The sequence below is a fragment of the Cervus elaphus genome, chromosome 11 (genome assembly GCF_910594005.1).
Source record: "Cervus elaphus chromosome 11, mCerEla1.1, whole genome shotgun sequence".
NCBI classification, from domain to species: Eukaryota; Metazoa; Chordata; class Mammalia; order Artiodactyla; family Cervidae; genus Cervus; species Cervus elaphus.
In genome coordinates, this window is record NC_057825.1 from 73,236,037 (window position 1) to 73,257,788 (window position 21,752).

The window sequence follows — 21,752 nt, forward strand, 5'->3', positions numbered from 1 at the left end:
GTGTCTTTAGGTCAGTATTAGTATTGCAGACAATGTAAATGATCTGATCTTTACAAAAAGGTTTCAGGTTATACCTGAACTCATATTATCACTATCTTCAGAGTTTAGTTAGAATATATATATTATTAATTATTAATACATTTTCAGAATTTATGCTCTCAATTACCCAACATCTCAGTTCCTAATAAGTTAAGACTATAAGTAAAAATGCCTTAGTCTAATGTCTTATCCATAAATAATTCTCTATGTAATTAAAAAAAAAAAAGATGAAAAAACCCCCACAACTTTAAGTTATTCCATCTCATATAATGAAATCTCATATATTGCCACTGACATTTACATCTTAGATCTTGTACCTTTGTGGTGATGCAGGAGGGCTGTAAAATGTGGACTTTGAGGAGAAAGGTTGCTTCTTCAGTGCCTGCATAAGGTTGGGTTTATATTCTGGATCAACACACCATAAGGAACCTTTTCCATTAACCTAGAACAAATTACATGAGAATTAGTAACCTGGGTGTTAATTTTATATCCTGCAACTTTACTATATTCATTGATTAGCTCTAGTAATTTTCTGGTAGAGTCTTTAGGGTTTTCTATGTAGAGGATTATGTCATCTGCAAACAGTGAGAGTTTCACTTCTTCTTTTCCTATCTGGATTCCTTTTACTTCTTTTTCTGCTCTGATTGCTGTGGCCAAAACTTCCAACACTATGTTGAACAGTAGTGGTGAGAGTGGGCAATTAACACACAGAAATCCCTTGCATTCCTATATACTAACAATGAAAAAACAGAAAGAGAAATTAAGGAAACAATACCATTCACCATTGCAACAAAAAGAATAAAATACTTAGGAGTATATCTACCTAAAGAAACAAAAGACCTACACATAGAAAACTATAAAACACTGATGAAAGAAATCAAAGAGGACACAAACAGATGGAGAAACATACCGTGTTCGTGGATTGGAAGAATCAATATTGTCAAAATGGCTATTCTACCCAAAGCAATCTATAGATTCAATGCAATCCCTATCAAGCTACCAACGGTATTTTTCACAGAACTAGACCAAAGAATTTCACAATTTGTATGGAAATACAAAAAACCTCAAATAGCCAAAGCAATCTTGAGAAAGAAGAATGGAACTGGAGGAATCAACGTGCCTGACTTCAGGCTCTACTACAAAGCCACAGTCATCAAGACAGTATGGTACTGGTACAAAGACAAAATATAGATCAATGGAACAAAATAGAAAGCCCAGAGATAAATCCACGTACCTACGGACACCTTATCTTCGACAAAGGAGGCAAGGATATACAATGGAAAAAAGACTACCTCTTTAACAAGTGGTGCTGGGAAAACTGGTCAACCACTTGTAAAAGAATGAAACTAGTTCTAACACCATACACAAAAATAAACTCAAAATGGATTAAAGATCTAAATGTAAGACCAGAAACTATAAAACTCCTAGAGGAGAACATAGGCAAAACACTCTCCGACATAAATCACAGCAAGATCCTCTATGACCCACCTCCCAGAATATTGGAAATAAAAGCAAAACTAAACAAATGGGACCTAATGAAACTTAAAAGCTTTTGCACTACAAAGGAAACTATAACTAAGGTGAAAAGACAGCCGTCAGATTGGGAGAAAATAATAGCAAATGAAGAAACAGACAAAGGATTAATCTCAAAAATATACAAGCAACTCCTGAAGCTCAATTCCAGAAAAATAAATGACCCAATCAAAAAATGGGCCAAAGAACTAAGCAGACATTTCTCCAAAGAAGACATACAGATGGCTAACAAACACATGAAAAGATGCTCAACATCACTCATTATTAGAGAAATGCAAATCAAAACCACAATGAGGTACCATTACACGCCAGTCAGGATGGCTGCTATCCAAAAGTCTACAAGCAATAAATGCTGGAGAGGGTGTGGAGAAAAGGGAACCCTCTTACACTGTTGGTGGGAATGCAAACTAGTACACCACTATGGAAAACAGTGTGGAGATTTCTTAAAAAACTGGAAATAGAACTGCCATATGACCCAGCAATCCCACTCCTGGGCATACACACTGAGGAAACCAGGTCTGAAAGAGACACGTGCACCCCAATGTTCATCGCAGCACTGTTTATAACAGCCAGGACATGGAAGCAACCTAGATGCCCATCAGCAGATGAATGGATAAGGAAGCTGTGGTACATATACACCATGGAATATTACTCAGCCGTTAAAAAGAATTCATTTGAATCAGTCCTAATGAGATGGATGAAACTGGAGCCCATTATACAGAGTGAAGTAAGCCAGAAAGATAAAGAACATTACAGCATACTAACACATATATATGGAATTTAGAAAGATGGTAATGATAACCCTATATGCAAAACAGAAAAAGAGACACAGAAATACAGAACAGACTTTTGAACTCTGTGGGAGAAGGTGAGGGTGGGATGTTTCAAAAGAACAGCATGTATACTATCTATGGTGAAACAGATCACCAGTCCAGGTGGGATGCATGAGACAAGTGCTCGGGCCTGGTGCACTGGGAAGACCCAGAGGAATCAGGTGGAGAGGGAGGTGGGAGGGGGGATCAGGATGGGGAATACATGTAAATCTATGGCTGATTCATATCAATGTATGACAAAACCCACTGAAATGTTGTGAAGTAATTAGCCTCCAACTAATAAAAAAAAAGAAAAAAGAATTAGTAACCTGGAATCGACACAAAAAGTGTCTGAATGTTTTTCATAAATGTGTGGGGGAACAAAACCCAATAGCAAATACAATGCAAACACTGAAGTATACTTGCTAGCAATGAACTGTGTGATTAAAAGCCCTGGAGGCAGACAGCCTGGGTTCCTATCTCCAGCTCTGCCATTTACTCGCTGTGTAATTTTAGGAAGGTTAACTAACTTCTATTTCTCTGGGTCATTATTCCCATATTTGGAAGGTATGGATAATAACAGTACCTACCTCACAGGGTTGTTCCATGGATTTAATTGCATGTAGAGTACTCTGCACAGTGCATGGTGCATAGGGCCACAAGACCACAACACTCTAGGACACACCATTCACATCACAGTTTGTGAGAATGATACAACACCAAGCTATGCAGAGAACTGAATGAAGGGCTATGCATGATCGCCCTTCAGTAAGGTGGTGTCATTCCCCCCAAAAGTGCTAAGCAATATGATACTGGGTGATGCATCCAAAAATAATTATTTTTATGGCATTAACACTAGTGTTTATTTTCCCATTTAAACTGCTTAAATTCAAAGCAAACAATTTAATGAAGAGATGGCAAAAGTCTCAAAACTGAGGGATGGAAAAGACTCTTGTTAAAGATAAAAAAAGAGGAATAAGTACCATCCCTACCCTCAAGATGGTTAAGTTACAACATTTAAGACCCTTCTGGATAATAAGGTAAAGGGTACACAAGCCCAGATTTCATGGAAATAGCCATAAGAATCCAAAAATAATAGAAATGTATGGTTATTGGAAACTAGGGAAAATATAAACAGAAGCACCTACTAAATGGTAAATGAGAGATGCCTCAAAGAATGGATTGCCTGCTCCACAGTTTCCCTAATATGAAGGAACAGCTTAGTAGGAAGGTAAGCGTACAATACACCTGAAGAATACACTAAAATGATCTAATGTGCAAGGCAAAGGCCAGACCAGGAGATAATTCCTTCAGAGAGGTTTGAAAACTGCTGCATATTTTACCTCCTTCCTTCTTAGAAGGTCACACTACACACTAGCAGATTGCTGGTGGTTTAGTCACTAAGTCATGTCTGACTCTTGCAACCCCATGGACTGTAGCCTGACAAGCTCCTCTGTCCATGGGGATTCTCCAGGCAAGAAAACTGGAGTGGTTGCCATTTCCTTCTCCAGGGGATCTTCCCGACCCAGAAATCAAACCTGGGTCTCCTGCATTGCAGGCAGATTCTTTACCGACTGAGCTATGAGGGGTCCTAAATAGTCTTGCTTTAATTAAACCTGTTTTATATTAAAAATACTGATGTAACTGATGAATTCTTATAGAATATACTTTCCTAATGTTAACACTGAGAAATGGGTTTTTTTTAGTAGAAAAAACTACAAACATTGATTAGACCATGAAGAAAAATAAATCTCATTTAAAGGTCACTCTAGTGCAAAAAGAAAAATAAAACCCAATAGCAAAATTCTCTGACCACTTGGAAATTTATAAACACTCTTGAATTTAAAAAGCTATCCAAACTATAATTACAGATTATAAAAGGCATAAGAAAAACATAAAAACTAAGTGGATGTGGTCAAATGCGCAGACATTAGTTGAGCTAGTTAAATGAAATAACTGAAGGATTTCAGGAACTGTAACATCACCTGCTAACTCTTCCTTAAGGATATATCTATCCTATTTCTTTAGCTGAACATCCATCCCTATCTACCAACCTGAACAGTCTGACTAGAAGAACATCCCTACAAACGTACCACATGGACCCACAGCTTACATATAGAAGCCCACAGCCATGTAAGGAGGAGGTTCAACTGCAAACTCATCCCACTTTCCAAGAGCTAAATACCACTTGCACAGAAGTTAAGAGTATAATCCTTGAAGAAGAATACCTACCTTTGGAAACCTGGCTCTGTCACTTAACAGCTGTGTAACCTTTAGAAAAATGTCTATGTTCTCTGTGTATTAGTATGCTCAAAATACATAAAAAACAGTACCTTCTGGACATAAGCCCTTAACACCAAATACTACTATTGTTATGTTTTATGTTCATTTTCTTTGCAGTTTTAAAAACTGTTCCTCTTTCTTCCAGTCTAATATCATTGTTTTTATTCTCTAATAATTTATTTTTCTGCTTCTATTCCACTAGGTACTGACATTAAACTTTAATAAATATTTTTGAAGATATTTAATCTTTTGAAGATATAAATGTCAAGTTAAATATAAGGTATAACCTGAACCCTTCTCACCATGGTGTGAAAAATTTCCTCACAAGATTAGTGAGATTCAAACTGCTACTAATTTTTGTTTTTACATTATACCTTTTCTATTTCAAAAATCCCTTTTGAAAATTTGAATTATACCTCACAACATTAACAATTATCTAGACAACAATAAAACTGACCTGTGTCTTATTCCCCTGCTCCTTTCTGCTTGTATAAAATCCCATATGATGCAAGCTATTATGATCGCTGAAGATTTAATGTGATGAATTCCAGGGTGCTCCCATTTCCTGAACTGTTTTCAAGGTAACATTAGTCTATTCCTGAGGTTTTTTTTTTTTTTTTAATCTCTGAATATCATGTCATAACTACTATAGCATAACAGTTTAGTGAAGGAACAGTTTCACAGGTTTTAAAATCAAAATCTTAAAACACTGCTTATTGACCGGCTACATGACATTGGACTAATCATTTAATCTCTGTCTGTCCTCTAATTCATATTTTATCTGTAAAAAAACAGACCACTTCACTGAGTTGTGACAAGATTCAAATAAGATAATTTTTATGTAAGTGACAGAGCTGCAAAGTAAATGAATACTAAGAGGTTATACTGAAAATGGCAGAAAGTCAGTTTATGTTCCTCAGTTTATGTTCCTATTTTTTTCTTCTAAGAGATGAAGGAATTTTTAAAACATAAACAGTAAGAACAAAAATTAATTAATTTTGAATATGAGACAAAAGTTAGAAATAAACAAGAATTAAACTGATAAGGGAAAAACACTTTTGTGTGAGGAAAAGTATGGTAATTGAGTGTAAGGCAGTTTTTAACATCCCAGCAACTTAAATATATTGGAAAAGAAAAACCATGGGTGTCATATCATGCTGTAATACAGAAAGTAACGTACCATCCCATCAGGTGAAACCTTTTCTGGCCTATGGCAGCAAGATATCACATGAACTATATTGAAATTTTAAGTTTTTTCCAAAGGAAGTCAAATTTCTACCCATGTATTTTTGAATTAAGTGATGGGCCATACCATCTTAAATTACATGTATTTCCAATCACTTGGCCTAAGTGAAGTGTATTCTGAAGGTAGAGAAATAAAACTTTAAAATGATAGCACCCACAGTATCCTTTGTCCCCAAACCACTTCAGTCATATGGAAAATAAATACACAAATTATTTTTCATATATAGACTAAGATAATTATTTTAATGATTCTAACCATGTTCTATCTTGGTATTCCTGAGATTATACTCCCAGAAGCTATTTAGTTCAAATCTACTTTTAAAATTCTATTGTGAGAGAACTGCAAATTGTTTTGATCATAGAAGAATTGGTATTTCCTTGAAATAGCACATTGGAAGCACTAGTACTGAAAACTTGCAGTTCAGGGCAGTTAAGTATCTTGAGTAAGGTCTCCAAATAACTGTCTGTTTTGTGTTACCATGGCAGCACTTCCGTTCACTGAGCCCGTTCACAAAGTATCAGTAACAAGATAAAATTGTGTATTTGCTAACCTATGTTTTAGAGTCTAAAGCAAAAAACTTATTTTTAAATCTAAGTCTCAGTTAAAAACTATGCGTCTTTATTAAGTTGTGCTTAGATGACAGAACACAAATAATAAGAGTTTAAGAAGTGTTGTTTTAAAGTGAATATGACTATTACAAGACATGTTTTTTGTGTGCAGTGGAAACAGGAAATGTGCATTCTCTCATGTACTATTTTGCATTTTGAAACTCTAAGGCTTTTGGACGTATTTGGTAAAGAACCACTTAAGGTTTTGAAGAAATAAGGAATATACTGAGAATTGAACTTTAAGATTTATCTTAATGGAAGTTGTAAAGAACACTGGGAGAAGAAACAATGCTCACTATTCCTGAAATGTTTTTATGTACCGGCATGGTACACTTTAATATTTCCACCCCACCCCCCCGACTACCTTTTTCAGTGGTTTTTAAAACCACTGAATTTAAAAGGGCATTCATAATTCTTGCTTATAGTATGAACTTTTAATGGTGGCTTGCATGACTTCATTTCTTGGGATTCAGCTATTGAAGCAAATCACCACCACGAAAATGTACCGCCTGAAATTGTACTAAATCAGGCAAAACTTCTGATTTCACGTTCCCCAGCTAAAATCTCACACTAAATATTTCAGTCTGGCTTTTATAACAAAGTTTGGAAAACAGATTTTAAGACTTCAATGTTAATGTTCAAAACATAAAAACAAAGCAAAAACGCCTTGCCTAGTTTTTCTGGATTTTAAAATTCATAAATAACAAGCCAAGATTTTTAGGCCTATCTTTTGAGAGTGGTAACTATGGTATGGATGAGGGCAGGGAGCTAAGCAGCAGCCATAGCAGGTGACCAGATGTCTGTATCAACCTGTAGTTTGACCTGGACCTTTGTCATCTTGCTTTCTTTTTTGAGATTATCATCTCCAGACAACAACTATTCATCAGAAAAAGTGCTTTTCAAGGTTGCCAAACTTAATGGAAGTAAGTATAACTTACTTGCGTTTTGCAGGTTGAAAGAGAAAAAAAAATCAGTATTTTAAGGTACTGATTCAAGCAGTATTTTATTAAAAAATAAAAACAAACCACAAGCACTCCCAATCCCACTTGAATGTATCACTTTTTGTCCAAATTTTGCATTTAATGACATAATGTTGGCAGCTCTAAAATGGCCACGATAGAAATATTTATATCATGGAAATCGGCAAAAGTGATACCTTCACTGTCACCCAATTGTTAAATATTTATCCATACACCACTGTTCATATATTTTTAATTCTAATCTTTTGGCTGCTACTTGATCTTAATCAAGTTTTTTTTTTTTTTCTTTTGGCTGTGAGATGCAGCATGTGGGATCTTAGTTCCCTGACCCATATCAGACCTGCACTCCCTGCAGTGGAAGTGTGGAGTCTTAACCACTGGAGTGCCAGGGATATCCCCATTTTCAAGTTTTTTTTGCAACATTTGACACTGTTGCTCATTCACACTTAACTTACCCTTGTTCGCTTCCATTCTATCATATTTTCCCTAGACCCTTCTACTGAACACCAATGCTGATGACTAGTTTCTTTTATATCTTGCCATAAGCATAAACACAATAGGTCTAAAACTAGAAAAGAATTAACTGATACAGTTCAAAAAATAAAATCTAATGATGCATGGTGGAAAGAATACATCCAAAATTTTCAACACTTTCAGTCATCTGAAAGGAGAGTTTGACTGATAGGGGAATCTGCTTCCAAAATGGCTTATTCATATGTATATTGAGTCTGATTTCCTCGCCATATGGGTCTCTCCATAGGGCTATTTAAATGTCCTTATGATACAGCAGCTGACTTCCCATACAGCTAATTGGCCAAGAACCCAAGATGGAAGCCATGTCTTTTATGACCTGGATTCAAAAGGCACACTCTATTTCCACAATATCCTCTTGGTTACACAAACCAGCCAAATTCAGTATTGAAGGGGGACTCTACAAGGGCAGAGATACTGGAAGGCAGGGCTCATCTGGGGGCCATCTTGGAGGCTAGCTACAACAGAGCGATCCTTAACAATTGCTGAGGCTTCTTAATGGCCAAGCACACAGCTGGCCTTCATAAACATTCCATGTGTAGTAAAGAATGTGTTAAATAGCAAGTTATTACATAGCAATAGATAACTAATACAATCTCCTTTAATCATAAGATAATGATGTGTCCAAATGCCTTCCTACCCAGGGTGTCTTATGGATTAGAGGCATCAGGATCACCTCAGAGCCCGTTAGAAATTAGAAAGCCTCAGTCTCTATCCCAGATTTGCTGAAGAAGAATCTGTATTTTAACAAGATCCCCAGATGATCAGTAGATACTTTCAAGTCTGAACAGCACTGTCCTATGAAATCCTTTGGTTATCTAAAGATTTAATTGTTTGCTTTTTAAACTTTTATTCCAAATAAAAATTGGAGTTTTCTGCTACCAGTTGGGTTATAGAAAACTACAAAAGAACACTCCTAGATTAACAAGAAAAAAACCAAAATGATCTACAGAACCATAATTTTTTATGAGCCTGAGAATTGAGGCTGCAAGAATTGAATTTTGAGGTGTGACAGGTCCTGTGAGGAGGGATGAAACATAAGAGCTGTTTCACCTTTGGTACAGCATGGAAAAAGTGGCAGTCACAATAAAGAGTAAGAAAATAAAATACTCAAGGGGACTTAAGGAAGACACCCTTGGAGATGGAGATAGATGTATCGAGCCGACTATGGTCTGTGGTTGGAGCAAGGATATCAGGCAAAGCTCATTCATGCTCCAGGTCCTGAATGAGTATAAGGTGAGATCAGGTGTCACTCTGGGAGAGGCACTAAACTGCCTAAGCCCTGGACAAAGCAAATAAGAAGCAAAAGCTGTCTGCCATTGACAGACAAAGTACCCCCGCCTCAGCCCAGTCACCAGCAAAAGAGAGCTGCTATTGGAAGGCAAGTACAAAACCCAGTCATCCTCACACTTTACTGATACTAGGCAATGTAGTATACATCATGTGGAGGAGGACAGGAAATTAGCTCATGCCCAAATGCTCCAAAGATACAAAGCAGAGACCTGCTGCCACTGGGAAATGGTCACTCACTTGTACCCAGAACTCCCCACTGATACTAGGTAACATTTACCTACCATGATGGGAATGGACAAGAAACTGTCCTGAATGCTGGAACAGCATTAATTCCTTTCCCAAAGGAATTTATACAATGACAAAGTATCCTGTATTTGTGCTCTCCAGTATACCAACCACTAGCCACATGGAGGGATCTGGTTATTGGTAAGTGCAGCTCTGGACCTCACTGGGTAGATGGGAGAGTCTTCTCATGCAAGAGACAGGGAAGTCCCACACTTGAGGCACAGGCATACAATAAGCCTGCCTGACACTAAAACTGGAGACGAACCAAGAAACCTATCTTGTTCACACCAAGAACCTTGCACCAAGTAACAAGGAAGAACAATGTACTGCTAAGGGGGGAGCAAGAGTACAGAGAGAAATATTTAACTCCCCTCCCACTTCTAAGCTAAATGTGTCGCAAACTGAAAGGTAAAGGTGGAGCAGAAAAGCCAAGAAAAATCACCTGACATTCCAGGCCTCACACTAAGTACAGAGTATCAGCAGTCTCTCCATAAGAATGTAAAGACTATGGTATACCAAGGTAACTATGACAACCACAAAACCCAAACCCAACTCAACTGTTAACTAGATTGAGCAATACCGGTCCATACTAACAACCTGAGAGAAGTAGAGGTGTATCTATTTCTGATAGAAATATTCTTTACTTCAGTTTCTACCATTTTTTAACAAGCAATGTCTGACATTTAATGCAAAATTATGTGACACACAAAGGCAGGAAACAAAACAATTAACAAAACCAGACCCAGAGATGGCCCAAATATTGAAATTATCAGACAGACACTGTGACTATGGTTAATTTGTTTAACAGACCTGTGGGAAATTTTTAGCAGAAAGATGGAGACTATTTTTTTTAAAGGAAAATGAAAACACTTTAAAAAAAAATGAAGATGATTTTATTAGGCTGAGCAGCAAAATGGATACAAGAAAGAATAAAACTGTACAAAGATCAATAGAAATTATCCAAATTGAAAGAAAGAAAAAAGACTAGGAAGAGGGACAGAGCAATCAAGAGGTGAGACAACAGCAAATGGTCTAACATATTTTCACTTGGAGTCCAGAAGTAGGTGGTGAATCACAAGAAATATTTGAAGAGATAATGAGGAAATAAATTTCTAAGTTTAATGAATGACAACAAACCACAGATCCAAGAACGTCAGAAAAACCAAGGCAGGATAAAAATAATGAAAAACACACTTAGACACATCATAGTCAAACTGCTAAAAAGTAAGTGATAAAGATAAAAATCTTGAGCACAGTGAGAAAAAAAAACTACAAACAGAAGAACAAAGATAAGAATGGCAACAGACTTCTCATCACAAACTATGCTACCCAGAAGACAAGAGAATAAGTCTTTAAAGTATTTAAATAGAAAACAATGTAATGATAGATTTAAATCCAACCGTATCAATTACACTAATGTAAATGATCCACATTCCAGTTATAAGGCAGACAATGCCATACTGAATAAATAAGAATATATAAATACAGCAACAAAAATATTATAGAAACTAAGAACAGAAAGTTGGGACGTTAAAAAACTAATTATAACCGAACCACTTTTCTGTACACCTGAAACTAACACAACATTGTAATTAACTATACTTCAATTTTTAAAAGTTAAAGAAAATAATAAACTCCTAATTTATACCTAATTTGTACCTTTAATAGACTGAACAGAATTCTGCTAGATTTATATCAATACTGAAGAAATTTAAAAACATCTGAGATGAAAGCAAATGGTGAATAAAATTAAGTTCAAGCTGAAGTAAGCTGACTTGACTATTTTTTGTCTTCCTTTGACTTCCTCATATTTTAAGATCTCCATGTTATTTTCCCCCACCTCTCTAAATATAGCAATGTTCATAAACACTGACCTTGCCATGGCTTCTTTCCACTTTCTGAAAACATTTATTCAGGGACAGATTATGTCGAACAGAATTCTTCCAGCCAGTTGGTGCAGTTGCAAAATATGGGAAGCGGTTCAGAATCCAGCTATAAATTTCTTTGACTGGCAAACACTTATTTGGAGAGTGTTCAATAGCCATATAAATGAGAAGACTAAAGGAGTATGGGGGCTTTGAAGTTGCTGATTTTTTTTCTTGGTTCTGATAGCACGATGGTCCAAAGGATGGCACATCATCTCCTTCTATGTCATACAATGGACTAACAATTGGAAGACCTTCACTTCCAAAGCTGAAGTTTGTTAGGAGATTAGTACTTTCGTGAAGCCAGTTCAAGTTTGTGAGTTCATCATCTGCTGACTCATTGTCCACTAGAGTGGCCTTTGGCCTGGCAGCATCAACAGCTTCAGGCAAGCTTCCCATTTTGTAAATCTGGCTTAATCCTGCAACCTTTTCAGCTCCTGGAGTTTCAGCTCTCTTTTCTGGAGTCATTCCAATTACTGGACCCATTTACTCTTACAGTTCTGCAACAAAAGAAACAATTATCAACCAATGTTATACTTAAGATTCATAAGCACATGGAAAAAGGAAACACAAATTTAAAAATCCCCAAATCAGAGAAATTTTACAATCAATATCCCATATAATATTTAAGTATAATATTTGCATAACAAATGCTAAAGGTTATAATACAAGGAACAGAACTTATTTCATGTTATTTGAAATGGCTATAAATAAAATGCCCCACTATAGCAAAATATGTACAGGTGATATTAATAAAGCTGAATGTATTCTGAATACTTATTACAGTCCCTAGCCCATAGTAACTGCCTAATAAGTAATGTTTGCTATTACTAAAAATGAATAGATTACTTCTTTCAATTATAAAATTCTATAATCTCTTCATCTATAATTTCACTATAATGACAGTGAAGTTAACAGTCATACATATGGCTCAAAATAGATAATAATCAAGTTTAAAATAAGCTCAAACAGTAATTCCAAATAAACTCTTTCCTCAAACATGATTATAATACTATAAAGAAATAATTTCTAATATTTTTATAGTATATCATACTAAAAAGATAACATTTCTTAATCACTAAATTCATTACTAGCAAAATCATGTTTACTACAGATTTATTATTGTAAATTCCAGTATTTTTAACTCTTCCTTCTATATACTATCTCATCAAGTACTGATGGTGAAAGGTTGACATTCTTAGTAAAGTTTGAACTGTCACTGTATTTTCAAGGGGAGGAAAAAAAGCTGTTTCTAAGCTAACCTTTTTTGTTTCTATTCTCTCAATGATTTTTGTTTTGCTTCTGAAACATACTTCAATTCAAAAATCTTACTATGGAAGAATAACTGACCAAAAAGGAAAGTGGCAGAACTAATGTGCCCTTTAATTCATTTTCAACTGTTCAAGGTACCTCATTTCCGAATTCTGTGAAAAGCCCTCTGCACCTACTATTACTCTACTCAAACTTCTTACAGGTATGTAAGTGAAGTAAGAGGAGCAGCCCCGGGGTTTGATTTTATTTAAAACACAGCTGGCAGGGTTCTCCAAGAATTATGGAAGCCGGTCAGTGTTGGATATAAAACAATCTGGATTCTTGGAGCTATTAGATGTGGTCTCAGAACACCCAATTATCAGTAGCATCCATCAGCTAATATTTGGGGTGTAAGCCATTGTACTAAATACTACATATTGTATCTCAGATGACTGTCAATTAAAATGCATAAACTTTATTTACACTATTACTTAGTTCTACATATGATCCTTTTTTCCCCCACTGTGAATCCCGTAATAAGAGTCTTTTACTTTTGTACTCCTAATACATCATAACAAAACATTGGGCATAAGGAGGCACTCAAATTATAATTTCAAACTGAAATGAACTTATAAGCAATAAATACCAAGTGCTGGGCTACCTGCTTTTAGAAGTTACTTTATTTTTGAAACAAACCATTAATGCTAGGAAATATCACCACTAGTTACAATCAGAAAACTGAAATCGCTGTTATGGAAGACAAGTAAGTAAACTGCCTAATGTTCTAAAGCTAATAAAAAGTGAAGCCAAAATTACAAACTAGGTTGAGTTCAAGATTCAAGCTTTTCTGTCCATTTGAATACACTCAATTTCTTAAGGAACCTTTATTTTTAGCAACACTACCTAAAACAGGTACTGTTGACAGTCTCATCAGAAACTAATTCAAATGGTCGCAAATATGTTACCTCTGAATCACAAGTTTAGAATGAAATCCCATTACTTTAAGATGCAAGACAATACTATGGCAGCAAATGTGCCAAAGAATAAAGCAAAATTGCTTGCTTGCTTACTCTGCCTCAGTTGTTGTGTTCAACTCTTTGCCAGTCAGGACCATAGCCCGCCAGGTTCCTCTGTCCATGGGATTCTCCAGGCAAGGATACTGGAGTGGGTTGCCATTTCCTTCTCCAGGGGATTTTCCCCACCCAGGGATTGAACCTGCATCTCTTATGTCTCCTGTATTGGCAGGTCAGTTCTTTACCACTAGCGCCACAAATAGCCAAGCAAAGTTAAAAATCAAGTTGAAAGACTGACATCCTCTTAGTAAGGTTTCAATTGTCATTGTATTTTCAAGGAAAGAAAAAAGCTGTTTTTAAATTATCCTTGACAAGTACTTTAGAACACCAAGTCCACCAAAATAAATAGGCAAATGATCTTTCCTTACAAATAAGTACATAAATAACAAACATATGTATTAGAAAATATTCAACTTCACTGATTATTAAAAAATGCAAAACAAAACAAAAAGGTGACATTAAGTATGATAATATACTTATCATAGTGTCTGATAAACACAAATAATTAGTAACATTATACAAGTAACAATATCTTTTGTTGCCCAATATCAATCATTTCATGCTAATGCTCAGTTGCTCACTTTTTGTGAACTCGTGGACTGTAGTCCACCAGGCTCCTCTGTCCATGGGATTTTCAGGCAGGAATACTGGAGGGGGTTGCCACTTCCTTCTCCAGAGGATTTTTCCCAACCCAGGGATCAAACCTGCGTCTCCTGCATTGGCAAGCAGATTCTTTACCGCTCAGCCACCTGGGAAGCCCTATCACCAGTTTAAAAAATTTATCATACACAATTTTGGGCAAGGACCTGGGGCCATTTTGAAAAACAAGATGGCAATATGCTCCAAGAATCATTAAAAATGTCATACTCTTTGATTCAATGCTTCCACTTATGAGCCACTCCAGTGAAATAATCCTAAGTCAGAGAAAATATTCTCTCCTTATCTTTTACACACACACAAACACACGTACACACACAGATGTTTATCTAGGAATTATGAAAAAGAGGAAAACTATACAGTTTATATATTTTATTACAGAGAAATAGCTAAACGAAAGCACATCTCTTTAATCTAATATTTAGTAGTCATTAAAAATGAAGATTGTGAAGTAAAAATTGAAGATTGTGAAGTAAACAAACAAGTTTACTAAAAACTGGCAAAAAAAAAGTAAGAAATATACAAGAAGCTAACAGTGGTTTGTATAGTAACTTATATAATAACGTGTAATTTTGTTCTTTGTTATATTCCCCAGTGTTTTAAGATGTTTATTACTTTTATAGTTTAAAATTAAAACAATATACTCAAGGCAGAAAAGTTGTGTTAGATTATTTTTAGTTGTATTTAGATTTCACACAAAACAAAATCACAAAACAGTCACAGACTGATCAAAGGACTCTAGTCAAAAACAGAAGCTACCTCCCATATTCTTAGTACAGTTTAGTTTGTTACTAAGCTTTTCTGTAACACAAATTAGCTCACTGGTATGTAGAGCAAAGAGTTGAGTACAATGTGAAAGTCACATAGGTTTGTACATGACTTTTCTCAGCCTTTGTCTTTACACTACCAAGTAATAAAAGCTAAACTTGAAATAAGCTAACACAGTGGAAAGCAGTATGTACACAATTCTTATTCAACCCATTTTCCACCTCTTGGCACAGCTTGGCCACATGCATTTTCTAGAAAATACTTAATGAAATCTCCTCTCCAGATCTTTATGCATTCTACTGCCTCCACAACCCTGTAGCTTCAACCTTTCCTTGCACAAGCTTCAGTCAGGCTTTCTCTTCGTCTTTTTTTTTTTTTAAACCTCAGGATGCCTGTAATATTTCTTTACTTGTAATAGATTTGATGTATCTTTTAGAATATTCTAGCATGCTTATTTACTCCTGTTAGTGTTCTGGTTACAAAGCTTTGCAAGTTTTGGGTGTGACCCATTTCACCTGTGCACAATTTCAGTGTTTTCAGAAATACATAATATGTAACACTGTAACAGAAGGTCTATACATTTTACACCAAAATCAAGAAAAGTTTTAGTTTTAAGTTTTTATGAAACTACTTCTTAAAATGAACTGAAAATATTCAGTAGCAGATAATAATATTCATGGAAGTTTGATTCATAAAGCAAAATAAGCACAGAAATAAAAGGAAATCTGGACTAGTGATGTAATACTTCCTTTTAGTAATCTTTTAAGAACAATACTTCAATCAACCAAATATAATTGTTACACTCAATAAATGTCACTCAAAATAGGCAGTTAAACCTAGAAAATGTGGGATTTGAAAAATATATCCTAGGCTTCTCTGGTGGCTCAGGGGAAGAGTAGTTAACAGTCTGCATGCCAGTGCAGGAGACAGGGGTTTGATCCCTGATCTGGGAGGATCCCACACGTCACGAAGCAACTTAAGCCCATGTGCCAAAACTACTGAGCCTGTGCTCCAGAGTCTTGGAGCTGCCAACTACTGAGCCCATGTAGCTGCGCTCAGCAACGAGAGAAGCCTCTGCAATGAGAAGCCTGCCTGCACATCACACTGGAGAGGAGTCCCTGCTGCTGAAACTAGAGAAACCCTGTGTGCAGCAACGAAGACGCCACACGGCCAAAAAGAAAGAGAGGAAAAAAAAATGTATCATAATTTATTAGGCGTGTAACTAACATAACTCAAATAATGAATACATTCACTATAAACTGATTTCTAAAACCAAGACACTGCTACCAAAAAAGGAAGTAAATGTACAAGACAATTTAGCAAAATACACATTTGTGACTCTAAATCTACACTTCAGGAAAGAACAGAATTTTCTCTCACAAGGACAATTTTTAAAGTGAAGAGTTCAATCCCAGTATTATTTGAACCCCTCCCTAGATTTTCACTGTGTAACGGCCATGGTAGTATCTTGAGGAGAGAGCTCAGTATTAAAATATACCATATTTTTTTTCACAACTATGCAGCTCACACATCTCTAAAGGTGTCTAACAGAGAACTGCATGTCTGCATATCATGTTCAATGATACAGTGACACTCAACTTCAGGGCAAGAAAAATAAGATTTCATATCATAATTCTTAGATCACATCACAAAATGTTAGAGGAGAGCACTTTTGCTTAGGTTTGTATAATTAATAATACTGGTCTGAGAGGAAATGCTTGACAGAGAATAAATAAGGGAAACCGAGGCAGTGAATTTTCAGTGTTACAAGGTGCTGAATTAAAGGTTTTAGAGATCACAGTGAGAGCTTTTTTTTTTGCCCAAAATAACTAAGAAACCTCCTAAACATACAGTGTTGTTTAAAACCACATAGATTTTATGACTTAATCTGTTCACATTTTAATTGGTTGTAACAAAGACAAAGCAAACGAAAATTTTTTCCTTTATAGTTAGAATCCTTGAATATTATATTACTTAGCCCTCTAAGTTTTTCACACATCTTACAAAATTGAGCTGTGCTGAAGCTTGTTTTCCCTTCCACCAAATTCATTAACATTACTGCAGCAGTAATTCATTCGTTTTTTTACAGATGATTTACATTCTACTGTATGAATATACCATTATTTATTACACTCTTTAGACATTTATTTATGTTTATGTTTGGGGCTATTACAAGTAGTATTGCTATGGACATCTTTGTTTATATCCCTTGGAACACAACTGTAAACAAGTTTTCTGAAATTCTAAAAGCACAATACATGTGAAGCAGCAGTTATTGAGCCAGAGTATTCTTTTCTTCAACTTTAACTGCTAATGACAGATTACTACCAGGAATGTACAAGTATACTGTTTGCTCCATGAACTCATCAAAAATTTTTTTTTCCAACCTGATGACTGGAAATTGTATCTCGTTGTGGTGTAATCTGCATCTCCCATATTATTAATGGAGTTGATATCTCTTCATGTACAAAAGAAACCTAGAAGGCAAACGTATATATAATTTTGTGTGTGTGTGCCATTTAGACTCCCTTCTCTATTAAGTGTCTACTGAAGCCATTTGTCTGAGAAGGCAATGGCACCCCATTATTGTTTGGATACTAATTTTTATATGTAATGCAAATATCTTTCCCTATTTAGATGGCTTGTCTTTTTATTAGTTGCCTATTAATGAAAAAGTTCTCAACTTTAATAGGGTGAATCAGCCCTTTCTTTACGGTTACTATAGTCTGTTTCTCATTTAAGAGTTTCTTCTGTATACAAAATTCATAGAAGTTTTATCCCATACTGTCTTCTATATGTATTATAGCTTTTACCTTTCACATTTAAGTCAACCCCCCCCCAAAATATATGGATGTATTTTTTCAAATTCAATTTCATCTTTTACGTATGAAGACACAATTGTTCCAGCATCATTTACTAAAACTTTTGTCCTTTCTGTTGGGAGAACCAATCCATCATCGGCTCTTAGCACTCTCACCAGGTATGCCAAGAATGAAAGACCTTTATGTGGCCCATTTCGCAGGATTGTGTTTGCCACACGCAAAATTGAGGAATGACTTAACACTTTCTAGACAAAGGGCAGCAAGAGTTCCATTAACATTTCCCTTTTCATACTTAAGTTATTTCAAAGAATATATCTTAATTTCCATGGGATTGTTTTTCTTAGTGATTTCTAACTAATGATTTATGGCATACTAACCCTCTGAAATTTGTTGAAACTTGCTTGATGGTCCAGTAGGTGTTGATTATCATGATGATTCAGCTGATGTTTCTACAGTACTGGATGCAATATATGTCCATTGGATCAAGCTTGTTAACTACACTGTTTAAGTTTTCTATATTCCTGATTTTTTTTTTTGGGGGGGGGGGGGTTCCTGCTCTCTTTACCAATTAATGAGGAAGATATACTACAATCTCCCACTACAGTGGTGAAATTTGTCAAATTTTCCTGGTGGTTCTATTAATAAATGTTTTATTTGTGGTTTTATTAGTGGTATACAAATTTAAAACTTCTATGTGGAAAACTGAAACATATACTATTGTGTATCAACTCTTTTCTCTCTAGTAATTCTACTTGCCTTAAAAGTCTATTTCAAATGATATCCCAGTTTTCATTCCATTAATATTTGCCTGGTATATCTTTTTCCATCATTTTACCATGTTTTACATGTTTTTTTACATGTTTTTACATGTTTTACATTTTTACAACACGTCTTCCTTTTGTTTCTTTGTTGTTTAGTCGCTAAGTCATGTCCGATTCTGCGACCCCACGGACTGTAGCCCACCAGGCTCCTCTGTCCATGGGACTCTCCAAGCAAGAATACTGGAGTGGGTTGCCATTTCCTTCTTCTTTGTTTCTTTGTTGTCTATACTAAATCCCATATAGGTAAACATTTTAAAATATAAGGCACTGATATAATGGGATTTACTTGTATCATCTTATTTGTTATTGCACTGTTTCCTTCTCTCTTATCTTGCTTGCCTTCTTTGGGATTATTTTTTTCTGGTTCCACCTTTTCATCATCTACTAGTTTGGAAGTTATGTATTTCTATTACTTAAGTGTTACTTAAAAATTTTTACTACACATACTTATCAAAATCCAAAGTTAATTTTAATCTTCTCCTGAGTAATAAAAATACTTTTGAATACTAGCTCAAATCACCTCCTCCCAGTTTATAAAATAACTGGCATTTAGTAAATAACTAAAATAACTGCTGTTTTAGTTCTAGCTTTTTTTAAACCCCATAAGACACTATTATTATTGTTTATACAAGTTTTGAAAATGAAGTTACACTTTATTAACATACACTTACTACTGTCTTTTGATCATCATTCCTTCCTGAATCTCAGACTCTCAATGACCATTTTCCTTCTATTTAAAATGGTCTGCTAGGGAGGTGGGGGAGGGACGGCATGAGAGTTTGGAGTTAGCAGACACAAATGATTATATACAGAATGGATAAACAAGGTCCTATGGTATCACACAGGCAACTATATTCAACATCCTGTGATAAACCGTAATGGAAAAGAATATGAAAAGGAATATACATATATGTACCTGAATCACTTTGCTAAAAAGCAGAAATTAACACTGTGAATCAATCATACTTCAATCTAAAAAAAAAAGCAGTTTGCTAGTGAATTTTCAAATTCTTCTGAGCATGTCTTTCTTTTTGCTAGCTATAGAATTCTGGGTTGAACTAGAGTAGTTCACTGGCAACCCACTCCAGTATTCTTGCCTAGAGAATCCATGAACAGAGGAGCCTGGCAGGCTACAATCTATGGGGTCGCAAAGAGTTGGAAATAACTTAGGGCCCAACACTTTCACTTCAGTTTCAGAGTAGGTCAGTTTCTAGATGTATTTGTCACTGAGTTTATTATTTTCATGGTCTCTATTTCCATTATTGCTATTGAAAACTGATAATCCTTTCAAAGTGCTCCATGTTTTCTCTTAAATATTTCCCCTTTATTAACCTCTTTTATAATTTTCATTTTCTTGTCTCTCTGGATTTCTTCAGGTTTATCTTTCATTATATCATTTTTTTCTCCAATGGGGTCTATTTGCTTTTATCTAACCCTTGCATTCTAATTTGTTACTATATATTTCCGTTTCTAGGACTTTTGATTCTTTTACAGAATGTTTGCTCTTTTCCTCACTGAACATATTAAATATACTTTTATATTTTACATCTGATAATCCCAAGATATGATCGAATTGTAGGTCTGATTCGACAGATTCTCTTATATTGGGCCCTATTTCCTTAGATGGTTTGTAAACTTTTATTTTAAGCATCTCATTTTTCATTAAAAGTTTCTTTCATGATTATGATTTGTGCTACCTCTGTCAGGCCCCTGGTAGTAGCAACAATCCAGGATCATTTAAAATTCTTAGCTTGAGGTCTAATGTAAATTCAGGCTGCAAACCAGTGTAAGGGCTCGTTTATGGTAACAAATTTTCAGTAAAGATTTATTTTTCCTGTTCACAGCAATATTCTAGAAAGATAACTTTGTTGGGGAAGAATTTCTAGATCACTCTTACACCTATGGTAAAGCGCTATTATCGGGGAAGATCTACATGTTTTTACTTTGGCTGGCTCTGGGTTTTGATTCATGATCCCTGAGCCCCAACAAGGCCATGAAAACAGAAGCTCGCTTGATTTGGTGAATACCTTCAAGGCAGGAGCCAGCTTCGGTACTCAGCTTACCTCACTGGGTTTCCAATTCATGTTCGGTTTAAATAGTCTTTACTTTTGTGCCTGAGCACTAATGCATTTGATCCAGCATTTTAGGTTGTTTTCAGCAGAAAGGCTGGTCCAGGTGCTTAGTTCGCCATGTCGCTGGAAACAGAGGTTTACATTAGTTTCTGATGGCAATATCTCTGAAGCATATTATCCTGTATTTCAGAGCACTGGTTCTTAAGTTTCTTCTACTTCCCTACATTTGAGAACTTTGACTTACTATCACTAAGAGTTGCTTGTAATGACAGTGATTGCCAGCTGGTAGTAGGTAGAAGACAGTTCCCTGGAGGTGAAAGGTAGTAATTAAAAGTCATGTGTACATTTTTTGTTCAAGAGGGTGCTTCTTCTCATCCCCTTTAAAAATCATACTTTTTAAATATAGGAAAAATATTTTAACCCCTTAACTATGATTCAGGCTGGGGGCCCACTGGCATGTCTTAACTCAGTCTACCTTTGTGTCCTTTCCTCTAATGATTCTCCTAGTTGAGGCAGATCTAGAAGCCTTAGGAGTCAAAGGGAAAATGTGGTTCCAAGTGGAAGGTGAGGTTTAAGCCCCACTTCGATGTTTGTATTGTTTCCATGGCAGCAGGTCACAGAACACCAAAGCGAACAGGGGCCAAGACATACACTCCAACCCTTTCATTTTACTGTGGAAGAAACAGCCTCAGAGCCAGTGATTTTGCCAAAACCATTTCCCGTGAGGCAGTGCATCCAGGATAACACCTGAGT

The 21,752-nt window shown here is 35.7% G+C and overlaps 1 protein-coding gene across 4 annotated transcripts in view; it reads right to left on the reverse strand.

Annotated features, from left to right (window-relative positions):
• The window catches only part of FOXN2 (forkhead box N2), a 54,629-nt gene that overhangs the window by 12,049 nt on the left and 20,828 nt on the right, over positions 1-21,752 (reverse strand). For 3 of the 4 annotated variants that reach the window (XM_043918071.1, XM_043918068.1, XM_043918070.1), the window contains exons 2-3: positions 11,485-12,035; positions 357-481 (exon numbers count right to left, since the gene is read on the reverse strand). In XM_043918071.1, the coding sequence (XP_043774006.1) occupies positions 357-481; positions 11,485-12,021 (662 nt within the window). In that variant the 5' untranslated portion in view covers positions 12,022-12,035. Of the gene's footprint in view, positions 1-356; positions 482-11,484; positions 12,036-20,990; positions 21,123-21,752 lie in introns of all 4 variants that reach the window. The other variant, XM_043918069.1, reaches the window with a different exon arrangement.